Source organism: Globicephala melas, chromosome 20, assembly GCF_963455315.2.
Source record: "Globicephala melas chromosome 20, mGloMel1.2, whole genome shotgun sequence".
Taxonomy (NCBI): domain Eukaryota; kingdom Metazoa; phylum Chordata; class Mammalia; order Artiodactyla; family Delphinidae; genus Globicephala; species Globicephala melas.
The window spans coordinates 34,843,589-34,858,462 of record NC_083333.1 but is presented as its reverse complement, the minus strand read 5'-3'; the positions used below and the strand labels follow the sequence as shown (position 1 = coordinate 34,858,462).

At 36.8% G+C, this 14,874-nt stretch overlaps 1 protein-coding gene across 1 annotated transcript in view; it reads right to left on the bottom strand.

Moving 5' to 3' along the window:
- SMURF2 (SMAD specific E3 ubiquitin protein ligase 2) overlaps positions 1–14,874 on the bottom strand; it is a 118,859-nt gene that overhangs the window by 32,623 nt on the left and 71,362 nt on the right. The window contains exons 4-7 of the mRNA XM_030843385.3: positions 7,641–7,774; positions 4,983–5,048; positions 3,379–3,463; positions 557–640 (exon numbers count right to left, since the gene is read on the bottom strand). Coding sequence (XP_030699245.1) covers positions 557–640; positions 3,379–3,463; positions 4,983–5,048; positions 7,641–7,774 — 369 coding nt within the window. The remainder of the gene's footprint in view (positions 1–556; positions 641–3,378; positions 3,464–4,982; positions 5,049–7,640; positions 7,775–14,874) is intronic.

Here is a 14,874-nt window from a genome sequence, read left to right as displayed (position 1 = left end):
GATCCTGTATACATATTTTGTTACAGCCGTTCAATAATGGACTCAAAAAAAATTTTTAGAGTCCCAGAAATAAGATGACTTCTCAATGTATTCATTTAACTCATCTAATAAATATTTACTGAACACCATCACAGGCCATGGAGCTACAGGATGACCTGCTAAGCAACCTTTATTAAAAATAATAATGGCAGGGCTTCCCTGGTGGCGCAGTGGTTGAGAGTCTGCCTGCCGATACAGGGGACATGGGTTCGTGCCCCGGTCCGGGAAGATCCCATATGCCGCACAGCGGCTAGGCCCGTTAGCCATGGTCACTGAGTCTGCGCGTCCGGAGCCTGTGCTCCACAATGGGAGAGGCCACAACAGTGAGAGACCCACGTACCGCCCCCCCCCCAAGATTAATAATAATAATAATAATAATGGCATTTGCTATAAGATCTACTGATCTAGAGCAGTTTAAACCAAGAAAGGAAATCTGGTAAAACTGACAGATAAACAGATAGGGGACTTCAGGAGGGCAAACAGCATAGACCATGGGAAGATACTTATATGTTCTTACCGTGTTGGGCGTTCCCATTGCGTAGTTCTTGTTATGTGGTTTAGGTACTGGATTCTTCCAGAGGCAGTTCGCCTTTCTTCCCAGCTTAAATAAAAATATTAAGAGATAAAGCAGTAATAGGAAGCCGGACATGGAATGTTTTTGGAACAAGCCAGGAAGACATTTGCTGTTATGAATCAGGAATGACAAATTGAAAAAGCAATACACAGAATATAGGAATTGTTTCAACTTATTTTAGAACCGTACAATATGTCTTCTAGAATTCTGAAGCTTTTAAAATATTTATACTGAGGTGTGACTAATATTTTCCATCAGCCAAACTGAGAATTTTTCAATGATGTCAACAATGCTCAATTAAATTATACTAATTTCTCCAGAATTTAATGGGGGAAAAAAGGCCATACTAAAAATAAAAATTATACATAATTTTAAAAAATTAAATTTAACTAGAAAAGTATATAAAAGCTTTTTAAAGCATTTAGCCTACCCAAACTAATTTTTTTAATCTTCATATTTTTATTTTCTCTTACATATTTTCTACTAAAAGTTATGAATTTTTTTTAAGTATAGCTGACATACAATATTATATTAGTTTCAGGTATACAACATAGTAGTTTGACATCTATACACTACAAAATGATCACCAAGTCTAGGAACCATCTGTCACCATACAAAGTTATTACAATATGGACTATATTCCCTACGCTGTACATCACATCCCCGTGACTTATTTTATGACTGAAAGTTTGTACCTCTTAATCCCCTTCACCTATTTCATCAATTTCCCCTCCTCTCTCTCCCCTCTGGCAAACCAATACAGAGTTTGTTCTTTGTATCTATGAGTCTGTTTCTGTTTTGTTTGCTTTATTTTTTAGATTCCACATATAAGTAAAATCATATGGTATCTGTCTTTGTCTGACTTATTTCATTTAGCATAATACTCTCTAGATCCATCCATGTTGTTGCAAATGACAAGAACTCATTCTTTTTTTATGGCTGAGCAATATTCCTGTGTGTGTGTGTGTGTGTGTGTGTGTGTGTGTAATACATCTTCTTTATCCATTCATCTATTAATGGACACTTAGGCTGCTTCCCTATCTTATCTATCTTCCATATCTTATCTATTGTAAATAATCCTGCAATGAACAAAGGGGTGCATATACCTCTTTGAATTAGTGTGTTCATTTTCTTAGGATACATACCCAGAAGTGGGATAGCTGAATCATATGGTACTTCCGTTTTTAACTTTCTGAAGAACCTCCCTACCATTTTCCACAGTGGCTGTACTGATTATATTCCCACCTACACTGTACAAGCGCTCCTTTTTCTCCACAACCTCACCAACACAGGCTATTTCTCAAACTAATTTTTTAAAAAGCAATAGTGCCACTTCTTCTTCAATATCTTATTAATTCATATAACAAAAAAATTAGGCAAGTGACTATGTTATGTTAATATTCCACCAAACCACTGGCAGAGGTTTGGAGGCCTTAAACAATAGAAAATAAAAAGATGCTGAACAGGTTTTTTCCCCTGTGATTACAATTATAGTACAATAATGTAGAACAAATTTAGAATAAGCCGTACAACTGTTGTAATCTCTCAATACTGACTAGTTATTTCATCCTAAACTTCCCCTTCAAAAGTACCATAATCCACCTCAAATCCATAAAAATTAAGATATATCAAGAAGCTAAAATGATCTATAAACAAATTATAGCAATTTTTAACAGCTTACACAAAATGAGCAAATACCATAGCTTAGATTTGAAATTTCATGTCAAAAATAACTTAAAACTCAACCAATTATACACTTAAAATGGATATAGTTTATTGTATGTAAAGTATACCTCACTGAAGTTAATTAAAAATACTTTGAGAATTAAAAATAAAATCGGTAAGGTTTCAGAACTAGTATGAAACAAAGATAGAGAGCAATGATAAGAAGCATAAGCTTTGGAATCAAGGCTTAAATCTGTGTTCCAGTTCTGCCATTTCTATGTGGCCTCTGGCAAAATACTTAACCTCTCTGAGCCTCAGTTTTGTAAGTCTGTAAAATGCATGAGGGTAATAATAGTAGTAACAGTAGTAGTAGTAATAGCTAATTATTTATTAAGCACTTACTCTATGCAAGACATTGTGCTATGTGCTTTACATGAATGATTTCATTTAATCCTCACAAGTATTGATGGCGTATATACTATTATCATTATCCTCTTTGATAAATAAATATAAACCAAAGCTTACAAAAGTCAAATAAATTGATTAAACTCATAAAGCTAGTAAACAGAAGAGTAAGGATTGGAACCCAAATGGTCTAATTCCAGAATCACATTATGAGAATTAAATGATCTAATGAATATCATGTAATGATATATATGTAATGATAAATGATATAAAGTGCTTATAACACTATTTGACACTTGCAGGCTCAATAAATGTTACTATGTTATTGTAATTACTATTACACAAATTCTGTATCTCATCCCTCTAAATAGAGCAATGCCTCAGATTCAGCATGCCTTGTTTTGAATAATTAAATCAATCAAAAAAGTTTTCCTTTTGAATATATAATATTTACAGGAGATTTAAATTTGTCAAGAAATTTGATTTGTCTCCTAGTCAAAACTCTTAAAAAACAAATGTAACATATCTAATTCATGGCTTATTTTACGAATTTGTTGTGATAAGATCCCTCACTAATTTTCTAAGTACAAGGAAAACCTAGATTTTGGAATTGATCAGCAAATTTCTAAACTTAAATATAAACACCAACTTATTTCTCATTATTTTAGGGATATTACCTAATGATTTTTGCTTACCCATCTGGTAAATCATTATCAAACAAACGACTGCAGTCCACAACTTGTCCTCCTGTGCCTATTCGGTCTCTGGACTGAAGACTTACTATTAAACAACAAAAACATTACTAAGAGTCACAGAACTAGAAAGAGTTACTGCAATTTAAAATATTTCTCTTTGAAAGACACCTGTCTTCGCTTATTTTAATACTTAAGAACGAACTCTTTAGTTTCTACTAAATTCTGCAATTTTTTTTTTAATTTATTTTTTTTGGCTGTGACGGGTCTTTGTTGCTGCACGCAGGCTTTCTCTAGTTGCGGCGAGCAGTGGCTACTCTTCATTGCAGTGAGCGGGCTTCTCACTGTGGCAGCTTCTCTTGTTGCGGAGCACAGGCTCTAGGCGCACAGGCTTCAGTAGTTGTGGCTCGCGGGCTCTAGAGCGCAGGCTCAGTAGCTGTGGCGCACGGGCACAGCTGCTCTACAGCGTGTGTGATCTTCCCAGACCAGGGCTCAAACCCGTGTCCCCCGCACTGGCAGGCAGATTCTTAACCACTGCGCCACCAGGGAAGCCCCTGCAATTTCTCTGTCCATGAGATTTTTCTCTTCAAGGTTTTCTACACTTTATCATGTTCATGGAGGAGAATGTAACTCCTTTATTCCCATCCTAATGGGGCAACGCAAGGCCACTAGTGCACTTAAAAAGAGGCGTAACACATGAAAGGTATATTTGTGTATTCCACATTTTTGAGTTTTTAACTTCCTTCTCAATCTAAGAATGACAGGAATTATGAATAACGCTGTAGTGTAGATATTTCCCTGCGATAACCAGAATAGGGCTTTTGTTATGACGCTACGTTGGCAACTCTCTATGAACCTAATTCATTGCCTTGTAAAGCTAAGTCCTTCAAGTCCTTCCTGTAACTAAAACCTCTCTGATAGGTTCATATTATGCAATCATGTTATTCTAAATTCTGCTCTATAATGCAATGGTAAGGTTCCAATTGCCTGTTACTTCTTTAAGAAGCTTCAAAGGAGCCCACCTCAGTTCCCTACCATTCTAGGTATCTTGATCAAATCTCAATCTATCAATTCTTAAGATAAGTCTCAGGAAATTTTATACAAAGGGGCCAATTCAAGATAACCCCACTAGCCCACTAAATGCCTTATGAGTAAGGTAACAATTTTTCCCTTTCTCCAATCAGTGCTATACTACCATTCTATTTTTTTCAATTAGTAAAGATTACTTTAAAACTGCAAAGCATTAAACTGGTTTTTCTTACTGAAAAACCAGTTTGAGAATTACTTTCAGAAAACCTTAGTATCATCTATAAAGTCTATCTCAGTGTCCTACTATATTTGTATACTTGTAAAGAATTCCTTCCTAAAGGATCAAGAGTTCTTCACATTAGGAGCCTATTTTTTACATTATTTGTATTTTTTTGCTTTTTAAAAAAATTAAGTTGTCCTAGATTCTACATCCACTATTTGAATAATTTTACATGACTCATTTAATTCATGCCAATACAATGAAGCTACAGTTACTGTACTTTGATTTTAAAGGTATTTAGAGTTTAGGTCAGCTTAAATAAAGCCAAAATTCACATAACTTTCAATTCCACACTTACCTACTATCTGTCCTCTAACTGTATCATTGTCATTTGGCCCAAGTTTGCATAGATCCAACCTCTGATCTATTTCAAATCAACAACAGCAAAAGGCAAAAAATAAGTTGGTATCAGAGATTCTCACATCTACAGAGTGATAGTAAATTTCTACAATCCACTGGAAATCAGACCAATCATTTAAAGAATTAATCAAGTTTTAATGATGAGACAAATGTTTAAAATTCTCTAACTGCATACATAATATTAGTATAAATGTCTTGACAAAAGTTTTGACAAATTCAGATTTCAAAAACCATAAGACACTGGTGCCAACATGCAGTATTTTCTCTCCAAAGATTTCAGAACACTTCAGTCTAAGTCTTAGCTTGCCACTTAATAGTTTTGTTCTTAAGCAATTTATCCCCAAGTCTTGATTTTCTCGTGTATAATTGTAGTACTTACCTCCTATTAAGGATTAAATCAGATGGTTATGTAAAACTCTTAGCACAGTACCTAGCACATAAGTGTCCAATAAATGTTAGTTGTCATTGTTATTTTTTATCTAACCATTTCACATAACTCCCACACACACAAAGTAAGTATTAATAAGAAGCCAAGTATAAACTAACATAAGGGTTTGAGTTCTGGTACTAACTCATTTAGAAGCAGCTCACTTCTTCTCTCATGCATCATCTATAAAACAGATATAACACTGGCCTGGTTAGTTACAGTAAGGAACAATGTCACCCACTGCATGTTGGTTTTACTTTGATTACAGCACTTATAACTGAATTCCCTTTATAGCTGTATGCCATTTGTCTACTTAAGTAAATCACGAATTGATAAAAGGAGGAGACCATATCTTAAGTTTTTATATTCTCCACTCCAACCTGATAGAATGGAACTACACCAGGTGCTTAATAAATATTACTATACATCAAAAAGGTCATATAAATTACTGCAATGAAACATTCACAAGCAGCAGAAAGAAAATCTGTGCCCCACCTAGCTTATTTTTCCCTTTGCAAAATAAATGGACACTAATAAGACAGCTATACAGTGGACTTGTGCGGAGCAATGCCTCTTCTGTTCGCTCCTTCTAACGTGTCCTGCTCCCTCTGCCAGCATGCCTTTGCCCTTGCTTCTCAGAGGACAGGATTCATGCCTTTTTCACCTTTCTATCACTGGGGTTTCAAACAGTACCTGACACTTAAAAGGTTCAATAAATGTTGGCTAAATTGAACCAGAAATAAGATCATACATACAACAAGTCTTCAGTTTGCCTGCTGCATTGGGTTAGAATAACATGGTTCATTTTGTTTGTTTGTTTTTTGGGGTTTTTTGGCTGCACTGTACAGCATGTGGGATCTTAGTTCCCCAACCAGGGATCAAACCCATGCCCTCTGCATTGGAAGGCAGAGTCTTAACCACTAGACCACTGGGGAAGTCCCAAAAATTGTTCGTTTTTTATATGCTAGACCTTTTCCAATCCCAACATCTTCTACCTCCTGTTGGTCACCCTGTCAACCCAGAAATATAAGAAATTCTCCGGTGCCTTTAAATTCCCCTCAGAACTTCTAGCTCAATTTTCTCCTTTTTACTTTTTAACAGTAATATTTTTATAACTGGGTTGTGCTATCATACTACATTAAAAGGGATCATCTCTTAATATTATATATCTAACATTCAAAGCTAAATTCAAACTATTTTTATTTATTAATTTCCTTAGCTGGAGTCCATGTGAATTTTTGCTTAGAATAGGCATCTGGACTACAATCCCATGACAACAGCTAGCAATATTTTTTATATTATATAAAAAAGAATTCTGTAGAAAAAGAAAAAATTTTTCTGTTGAACAAGATATTTCCATCTATGTCCCAATGGAAATACCCCCAAAAAGATGCTCTGTCATCTGGTTACATGAATTACACATACAGTAACAAGTCAACTTGTCAACCCAATATAGAAATTGCTTCTAATGTCTTGATCTTGGTCTAATCTTGTAAATGACCAGTTTGGTGAAAAATTAAGCTACAGTTAAGCAGTTAATACAGCTGTCTTACACTCAAAATAATGTCTTACCTTTATAACTTTTAATTTTTCAGAGCAGTTTTATATGTCATTTTTATTCACTAATAATTCCCCTTTAACTGTTACATTAAACACTCCAATGATCTAAATAAAACTCCCTTTATCTCACAAATCCACCTAAACCAGAGATGAGTGCTAAGTAATAAAAAAGACATTTAATACTTTGACACCTTTTTACTTTTTTTTTTTTTTTGGCTGCATCACACTGCACGGCTTGTGGAATCTTAGTTCCCTGACCAGGAATTGAACCCGGGCCCGAGGCAGTGAGAGCACAGACTCCTAAACCACTGGACCGCCAGGGAATTCCCTCTTTTTATTCTTCTGGATATCAGTCATTTCTTAGCACTTATAAATTCACTGGATACTAAGTATCAGCTCTGATTCATTTCTAGGTTTCACATATTTAAAATGTTTCATTCTTTTTAAAAAGTCAACAAAGTAAATTTAGACCAGAAATTTTTACCAATGTTTCAAACACACACAGGAAATTAAGTTTTTAGACCCCTGCCTCCCCATCAAAAAATACACATACGTATATATATTTAAATATGTATATTTAAATTTTTAAAAGCACTAGTATCTACTCACAACCAGTGTCTTTGAGGCGGTTGATGGCATTGGAAAGAAGACGAACACAACCAAGAAATCCAGCACCCTGTTTTTTATGGATCTTCTTGTGATTCCATACACTGATCGTAACTGAATCAGACTTTCCAATATACCTATATAAAACAAAATGACTGCATGAGTAACTTGGCAATTATGAGTAGTTAGTATAAAATTTTTCTTTTGTTTTTGTAGTCTAAAGTCACAAATGTTTGAGTATGGCTAGATAACGCAAAATATGTTTGAATTCAGTCTATCCACAGGACTGAATTTAATTTTTTTTAATTCTAAAGTAAAATCTAAAAAGAATTTTTAATATATTCTTTATCATACCTGCCACTCTCAGACTGAGTAACAATTTTTGTTAGTAAAAAAAAAAAAAAAACTATTTTAGTAGCTAGTGTCAAATAACCCTATGGAAGTTTATGATTATTTCTTTCCAAAAACAAAAATCTTAGAAAAACTTTTATCACAGTCACATTTTAAATACACTTCAATGACATGACCTAGTACCTCAGCGAATACTCAGTTCATTTTCAAGAGGCATTGTCAAGGCTGACAGACCAAAAATCTGACATACCTGTTATGTTTTAAAATGCTGTAGAACAAAAGCTGATTGTAACGCTTTTCCCCTGCTTCTCTCCTGTATGCAGGCCTTGAGCGAGCAGGACTCTTGCAGATTTCACTTCACTGCCTGCAGACAAGCAGAGCAGGGGAAAGCGTTACTATTACTTGTCTGTGCATATACCTGTAAGTATGGAGAAGCTCTACCACAGCCAATTGTTAACATGGTGTCATCCCATGCGAAAATATAATAAAATAACATAATTATATCAGTAGAACCCTAAATTTCAATGACTCTAAGAGGTCAAATTTTTGGTCCAGCAACCTTGACCTTAAACTGTCATTCAATAAAGCAGTAATATCAGAAAAATTCACCTGGTATATAAAAAAGCCTAGACCACTTAAGTAAGGACTAAAACTTTTTTAAAATAAATTTATTTATTTATTCATTTATTTAATTTTTGGCTACATTGGGTCTTCGTTTCTGCACACGGGCTTTCTCTAGTTGCAGTGAGTGGGGGCTACTCTTTGTTGCGGGGCACAGGCTTCCCATTGTGGTGGCTTCTCTTGCTGTGGAGCACGGGCTCTAGGCGCGCGGGCTTCAGAAGTTGTGGCTCGCGGGCTCTAGAGCGCAGGCTCAGTAATTGTGGTGCACGGGCTTAGTTGCTCCACGGCATGTGGGATCTTCCCAGACCAGGGCTCAAACCCGTGTCCCCTGCATTGGCAGGCGGATTCTTAACCACTGCGCCACCAGGGAAGCCCTAAAACTTTTAAATGAGTAATGTGAAAGGCACACTTGAGGCCCTGGATCCAGCTGTGTTAAAGCATGCCTACCCTTCTAGACTTTTAATTATGCAAGCTAATACTTTTTTTAAAATTTAATGTTTATTTTATATTGGAGTATAGTTGATTTACAATGTTGTGTTAGTTTCAGGTGTACACAAAGTGATTCAGTTATACATATACATATATCTATTCTTTTTCAGATTCTTTTCCCATATAGGTTATTACAGAATATTGAGTAGAGTTCCCTATGCTACACAGTAGGTCCTTGTTGATTATTTTATATATAGTAGTGTGTATATGTTTAATTATGCAAGTTAATACTTTTCAAAAATTAAGCCAATTTGAATTTCATTTCTGTTGCTTGCAAATGAAAAAATCTGGACTAAAATAACATTCAGTATGCATGTATCACTTTTCAAATAGACCTAAACAGATTTAACTTGGCAAATATGTACCTGCATGATATGTAAAAATTCTAGAATCAGAATCAAGTATTAACCAGCTAAATTGCCCCAAACCAAACATTAAAAAAAAAAAAAAATCACACTAAATCAGTTTCCCAACTGATAAGCCTGATATACAGGTATGCTAAAATATTGGTTCCCTGAGGGCTTAGAGCAGCCCACCCACCAATGGCTTAAGTGTCCTTTTGGGAGGCTGGATGTCAAAGCCCAGAGACACCTTGGGAACATACACTGAAGACAAGGGAGCTTCTGTCAGCCTGTATCCTTGGATGACTGTGTGACAGTGTCTTGCTTCCCTGCCAAATGGACCTTATATACAAAATATACTTCTGTTGTACTAAACCACTGAAAATGTGGGGTTGTCTATTATATCAGTCTATTATATCTAACCAACACAAGGGACAAATCATAAAGGGCCTTGTCAGCCATAGTATGAACTCTGACTTTTACTCTAAGTAAGACAGGAAGCCAATGGAGGATGTGGAACAGGAGAGTAACCAGATTTGATATACGTTTTGACAGGATCATTCTAGCTGCTGTGTTGAGAAAGACTGTAGCAGCAGCAAAGCTAGAAAAGCAAGGACTCTAAGGAGGGGGTCCATAGAAAAACCACAGCCTGTGAGCCAAATCCAGCAAAGCACAGGGTTTTTAGTACAATTTCACTTTTTTTCCCCAAGGAAAAAAATTTTTTAAGTTTGAAGGCCATATTAAAAATACTTACAATGCCTGTATCTCTCCATTCACTTTATCGCTTTTCTAACATAAAGTTATTTTCTATTTGACAGCTTCCTTCATAATCTTTGAACTAGTTTCTTTGCCATTCTTGGCTCCCTCTAAGCCATTCTTCACATTACAGCCAAAGTGTCCACTCTTGGATATAAATCTGATAATAGCATTTCCCCACTTAAAACACTTTCATTGCTCCCTACTGCTTTTAAGAGAGTATTCAAACTTATTAATAGGCTTTCAAGGACCTTCATGAGCTGGCTCCTGCTTGCCTCTCACTGCTTGTCTTTTACCACACTCCCCTTACCTTACATGTGAACTTACCAATGCTGCCTCTCTGAACTGTTTTCAGAATCACGTTGTCTTTCACCTCTGGGTCTTCACACAGACAGCTTTTGCTTAGAACCTTCCCACCTTCTCCATCCTCAAGTTAACTCCTATTTAGGGTATAAGCCTAAATGCCACTTTTTCTAGGAAGCTCTCCCCAGCTCCTAAATCTGTGTCAAGAAGTTCTATGTATTTCCACAGCACCCTATACAGATTCTCATCACACTGTTTATACTTTCCTATTTCTTGTCTTTATATACCACGTGGCTGTAAGCTTGGAGGACTATGTCTTGTTCACTGTTGTAGCTGGGTCCCTGGCTGAATTTAGATCTGATTGAAGCTAAAAGAAATGGCTTTAAATAATCTGATCAAGGGAATTCCCTGGTGGTCCAGTGGTTAGGACTCTGTGCTGCCACTGCAGGGGGCACGGGTTCGATCTCTGGTCAGGGAACTAACATCCCGCAAGCTGCGCAGCATGGCCAAAATAAGAAAAGAAAAGAAAGAATCTGATTAAGAACTTAAAAGCTTAGCTACATAGATAGTAGGTAAAGACAAGTGGAACATTTGGAAGAAAAGCTGATGTTGATGAAGCATGAAATAGAATGACTGTGAAGCTTAAAAGGCTAAACACTTGGAAAGTCAGGATATCAGGACATTTAACATGTTTATAACCTGGGAGATGTTCACAAAACAGGAGAAGTTTAAAGAGCATATGATAACTGAATTAGCAACCTGTAGAAAACTGAAACCTAAGCCTGCAAGGAGCAACAGATTCCCTGAAACAAGATTATTACTGCCACCAAGCCCCGAAATATTCCCAAACTGTAAGCCCAATATACTCCGATGGTGATGATGAGGCTGAAACAGAATGATAAGTCAAAGTATTTAAAAGGAATGGAAAGTGTAAATCAACTACACCTCAATTTAAAAAATAAAAAAATAAAATAAATAAATGGAATGGAAAGACCTCCTGAATCCTTTCCCCAACCTAATTCATCCTCAAAACGTGGCAGCACTCAGGGAAACTAGGCACAGCTGAGGGAGGAGGTGAAATTCTGTAATAAAAACAGAGTATTAAGAAGAGATTAATCTAGTGAATGGAGAGACCTCCTAGCATCCCTATGCCGTTCAGATCCATGAACACAAGCATCCAGGAATACAGCCCCCAGGAAGGAGAGAGAGAATTCTGTGCAGAAAATGTCACAGTTACTCCTGATTACCCTACCAAGCTGATCAGCTCTACCCATGGGTAGAGAGTTTCCAATCAACATTTAAGTGCCTCCCCTTAAATATAAAGACAGAAATCCAAACCAAACTAAGAGAAAAAAAAGGAAATCTGAGAAAAGAGAGGCAATACAACAGAAAAACACTACAATTATAATACTTCTCTCATCAGAGAAGATATTGCGTCTAGGAATAAGAGTAAGTTATGAAAAAGGAACAGTCAGAAAGCAAAATGATATTGGAAATTTAAAATTTGAGAGCAGAAATTACAATAAATAGGAATGCTAGAAAACAAAGTTGGGAAAACAGCCCAAATATTTCATGGTAGTTTTTAATTTTTTACTAGAACAAAAATTTTTTATTATAACTTTTTTTTTTAACTAAGATAAAATATGAGAGAAAAAAGATAGGACAACTAAATGATGATCAATTCAGGAGGGATAACATCCAAATAACAGGAGTTCTCGAAAAAGTAAAAGAGAGAAAGAAATACAATGGAGAAGAGGAAATCATCTATAGATGATTAAATAAATAGAAAAGTTTCTCATAACTCAGGAGTTTAAGTATCCAGATTAAAGTCACAGTATCTAGTACTATATTTCAGATATACCAAGTCCATCATTAAAAAATTTAACATCGGGCTTCCCTGGTGGCGCAGTGGTTGAGAATCCGCCTGCCGATGCAGGGGACACGGGTTCGTGCCCCGGTCCGGGAAGATCCCACATGCTGCGGAGTGGTTGGGCCCGTGAGCCATGGCCGCTGAGCCTGTGCATCCGGAGCCTGTGCTCCGCAACGGGAGAGGCCACAACAGTGAGAGGCCCGCGTACCGCAAAAAACAAAAAAACAAAACAAAACAAAAAATTTAACATCAGGCAAAAACAGCATACCCTGAAATCTTCCAGTGGAAAACAACAATCATGAAGGACCAAAATCAGGATGCCATCAGCAATACTCTAAACTTGCGATGTCCAAAATGGTAGTCACAAGGCACATGTGGCTACTGAGTACCTGAAATATAACTAGCCCAAACTGAGGCACTCTGTTAATGCAAAACAAACTCCTGAGTTCAAAGACTTCGTTGTTTTTTGGTTTTTTTTTTTAAAGGCCGCACCACGCAGCATGCGAGATAGTTCCCCAACAAGGGATTGAACCTGTGCCCCTGAAGTGGAAGCGCGGAGCCTTAACCACTGAACCTCCAGGGAAGTCCCTCAAAGACTTTGTATAAAATAAACAAAAAACAAACAACTCGATTATTTTATTTTGATATCATGTTGAAATGAAGATATTTTAGATAAATAAAACATATATTAAGTTTAATTTCATCTGTTTCTTTTTACTTTTTTTAATGTGGCTACTAGAAAATTTAAAATTACAGATAAGCTCCCATTTGTGGCTCACATTGTATTTCTATTCAGCAGTGCTGATCTAGACCTAGAAGACACTGGAGTAATGTATTCAAAATTTGAAGGGAAAGTGATGTCTCACCTAGAAGTCTATACTCAGACAAACTATCAACCAAGTAAGAAGACAAAATATATCTTCAGACATAAACTCAAAGAAATTTTCCCCATCTTTGTACTCTTCCTCAAGATAACAATGGAAGACATACTTCACCAAAACAGGGAAGTAGGGGCTTCTCTGGTGGTGCAGTGGTTGAGAATCTGCCTGCTATTGCAGGGGACACGGGTTCGAGCCCTGGTCTGGGAAGATCCCACATGCCGTGGAGCAACTAGGCCCGTGAGCCACAACTACTGAGCCTGCAGGTCTGGAGCCTGTGCTCCACAACAAGAGAGGCCGCAATAGTGAGAGGCCCGCGTACCGTGTTGAAGAGTGGCCCCCGCTTGCCACAACTAGAGAAAGCCCTCGCACAGAAACGAAGACCCAACACAGCAAAAATAAATTAATTAATTAATAAACTCCTGCCCCCAACATCTAAAAAAAAAAAAACAGGGAAGTAAACAGAAAAAAAAGAAGTCATTGGACTTAGAAGAGAGAAACGAAATTCCCAACATAATGATAAAGGCAAGTTCCAGGACAACTGTGCAGAAGGTCTTAGAGAACTACCAGTCCAGACTGAAGTAAAGCATAGAAGCTCTAGGAGGGCTATCTCCAAGAAGAAAACAAAGCCAACAGACTATTTCATGTGGTGAACATAAATAAGCAGAGGAGACGTTCAGTACTGTAAGAGAGTTTGTGAATTTCTTAATGAGATGGAAAACTAAACAAATGGCAAAGTTAGACAGTTATTAACTTCATAAAAACAGAAGTTGTCAAGAAAGAAAATGTAATCACTGCACACCACGTGACTCAGTTATGAATATTTACATGATCATAATAGCATAAACACAGAACAATGATGTAGCCGAAAAGGTTCAAATAACTATACAGGAGGACTGGGAGAAGGAAAGGGTCACGTGGATGTTGTAGGAATGGGATGAGAGATAGCAGCTGTAAAAGCTAAATCATTTTCTATGGTAGAAAATGTAAAAATAATACCTAACACGAAATAAATATATATTTATATTAAATGCTATAAATAAGCATGATATCTAGAAGCAGAAGAAAATTCTAGAACAAACAGCCAAAGGTATTGAAAACAGTTACCCTGAGAACTGGAATCAGGAATAAGAATGGGACAGTTAACTGCATTTTCCCATTAAAAGACCTACAGTATCATCTGCTTTTTTAAAAACAGTACATATGCTACTATGATTAAAATAAAATTTAGGGCTTCCCTGGTGGCACAGTGGTTGAGAGTCCGCCTGCCGATGCAGGGGACACGGGTTCGTGCCCCGGTCTGGGAAGATCCCACATGCCGCGGAGCGGCTGGGCCCGTGAGCCATGGCCACTGAGCCTGCGCGTCCAGAGCCTGTGCTCCGCAACGGGAGAGGCCACAACAGTGAGAGGCCCGCGTATCGCAAAAAAAATAAATAAATAAATAAATAAAATTTAGAAGAAACCATCCATATAAGAAACAAAAAGAATGCCTATGAGTGTACTCCAATTATGATTTCTGATTTATACTTATAACTGACCTAAAGTGAATTAATACCTTTATTTGATTGAAAAAAAGGTGTGTGGGGGGGTTGCTCTATACTGTGTATCCATTTTGTTCTTCAAGGGCT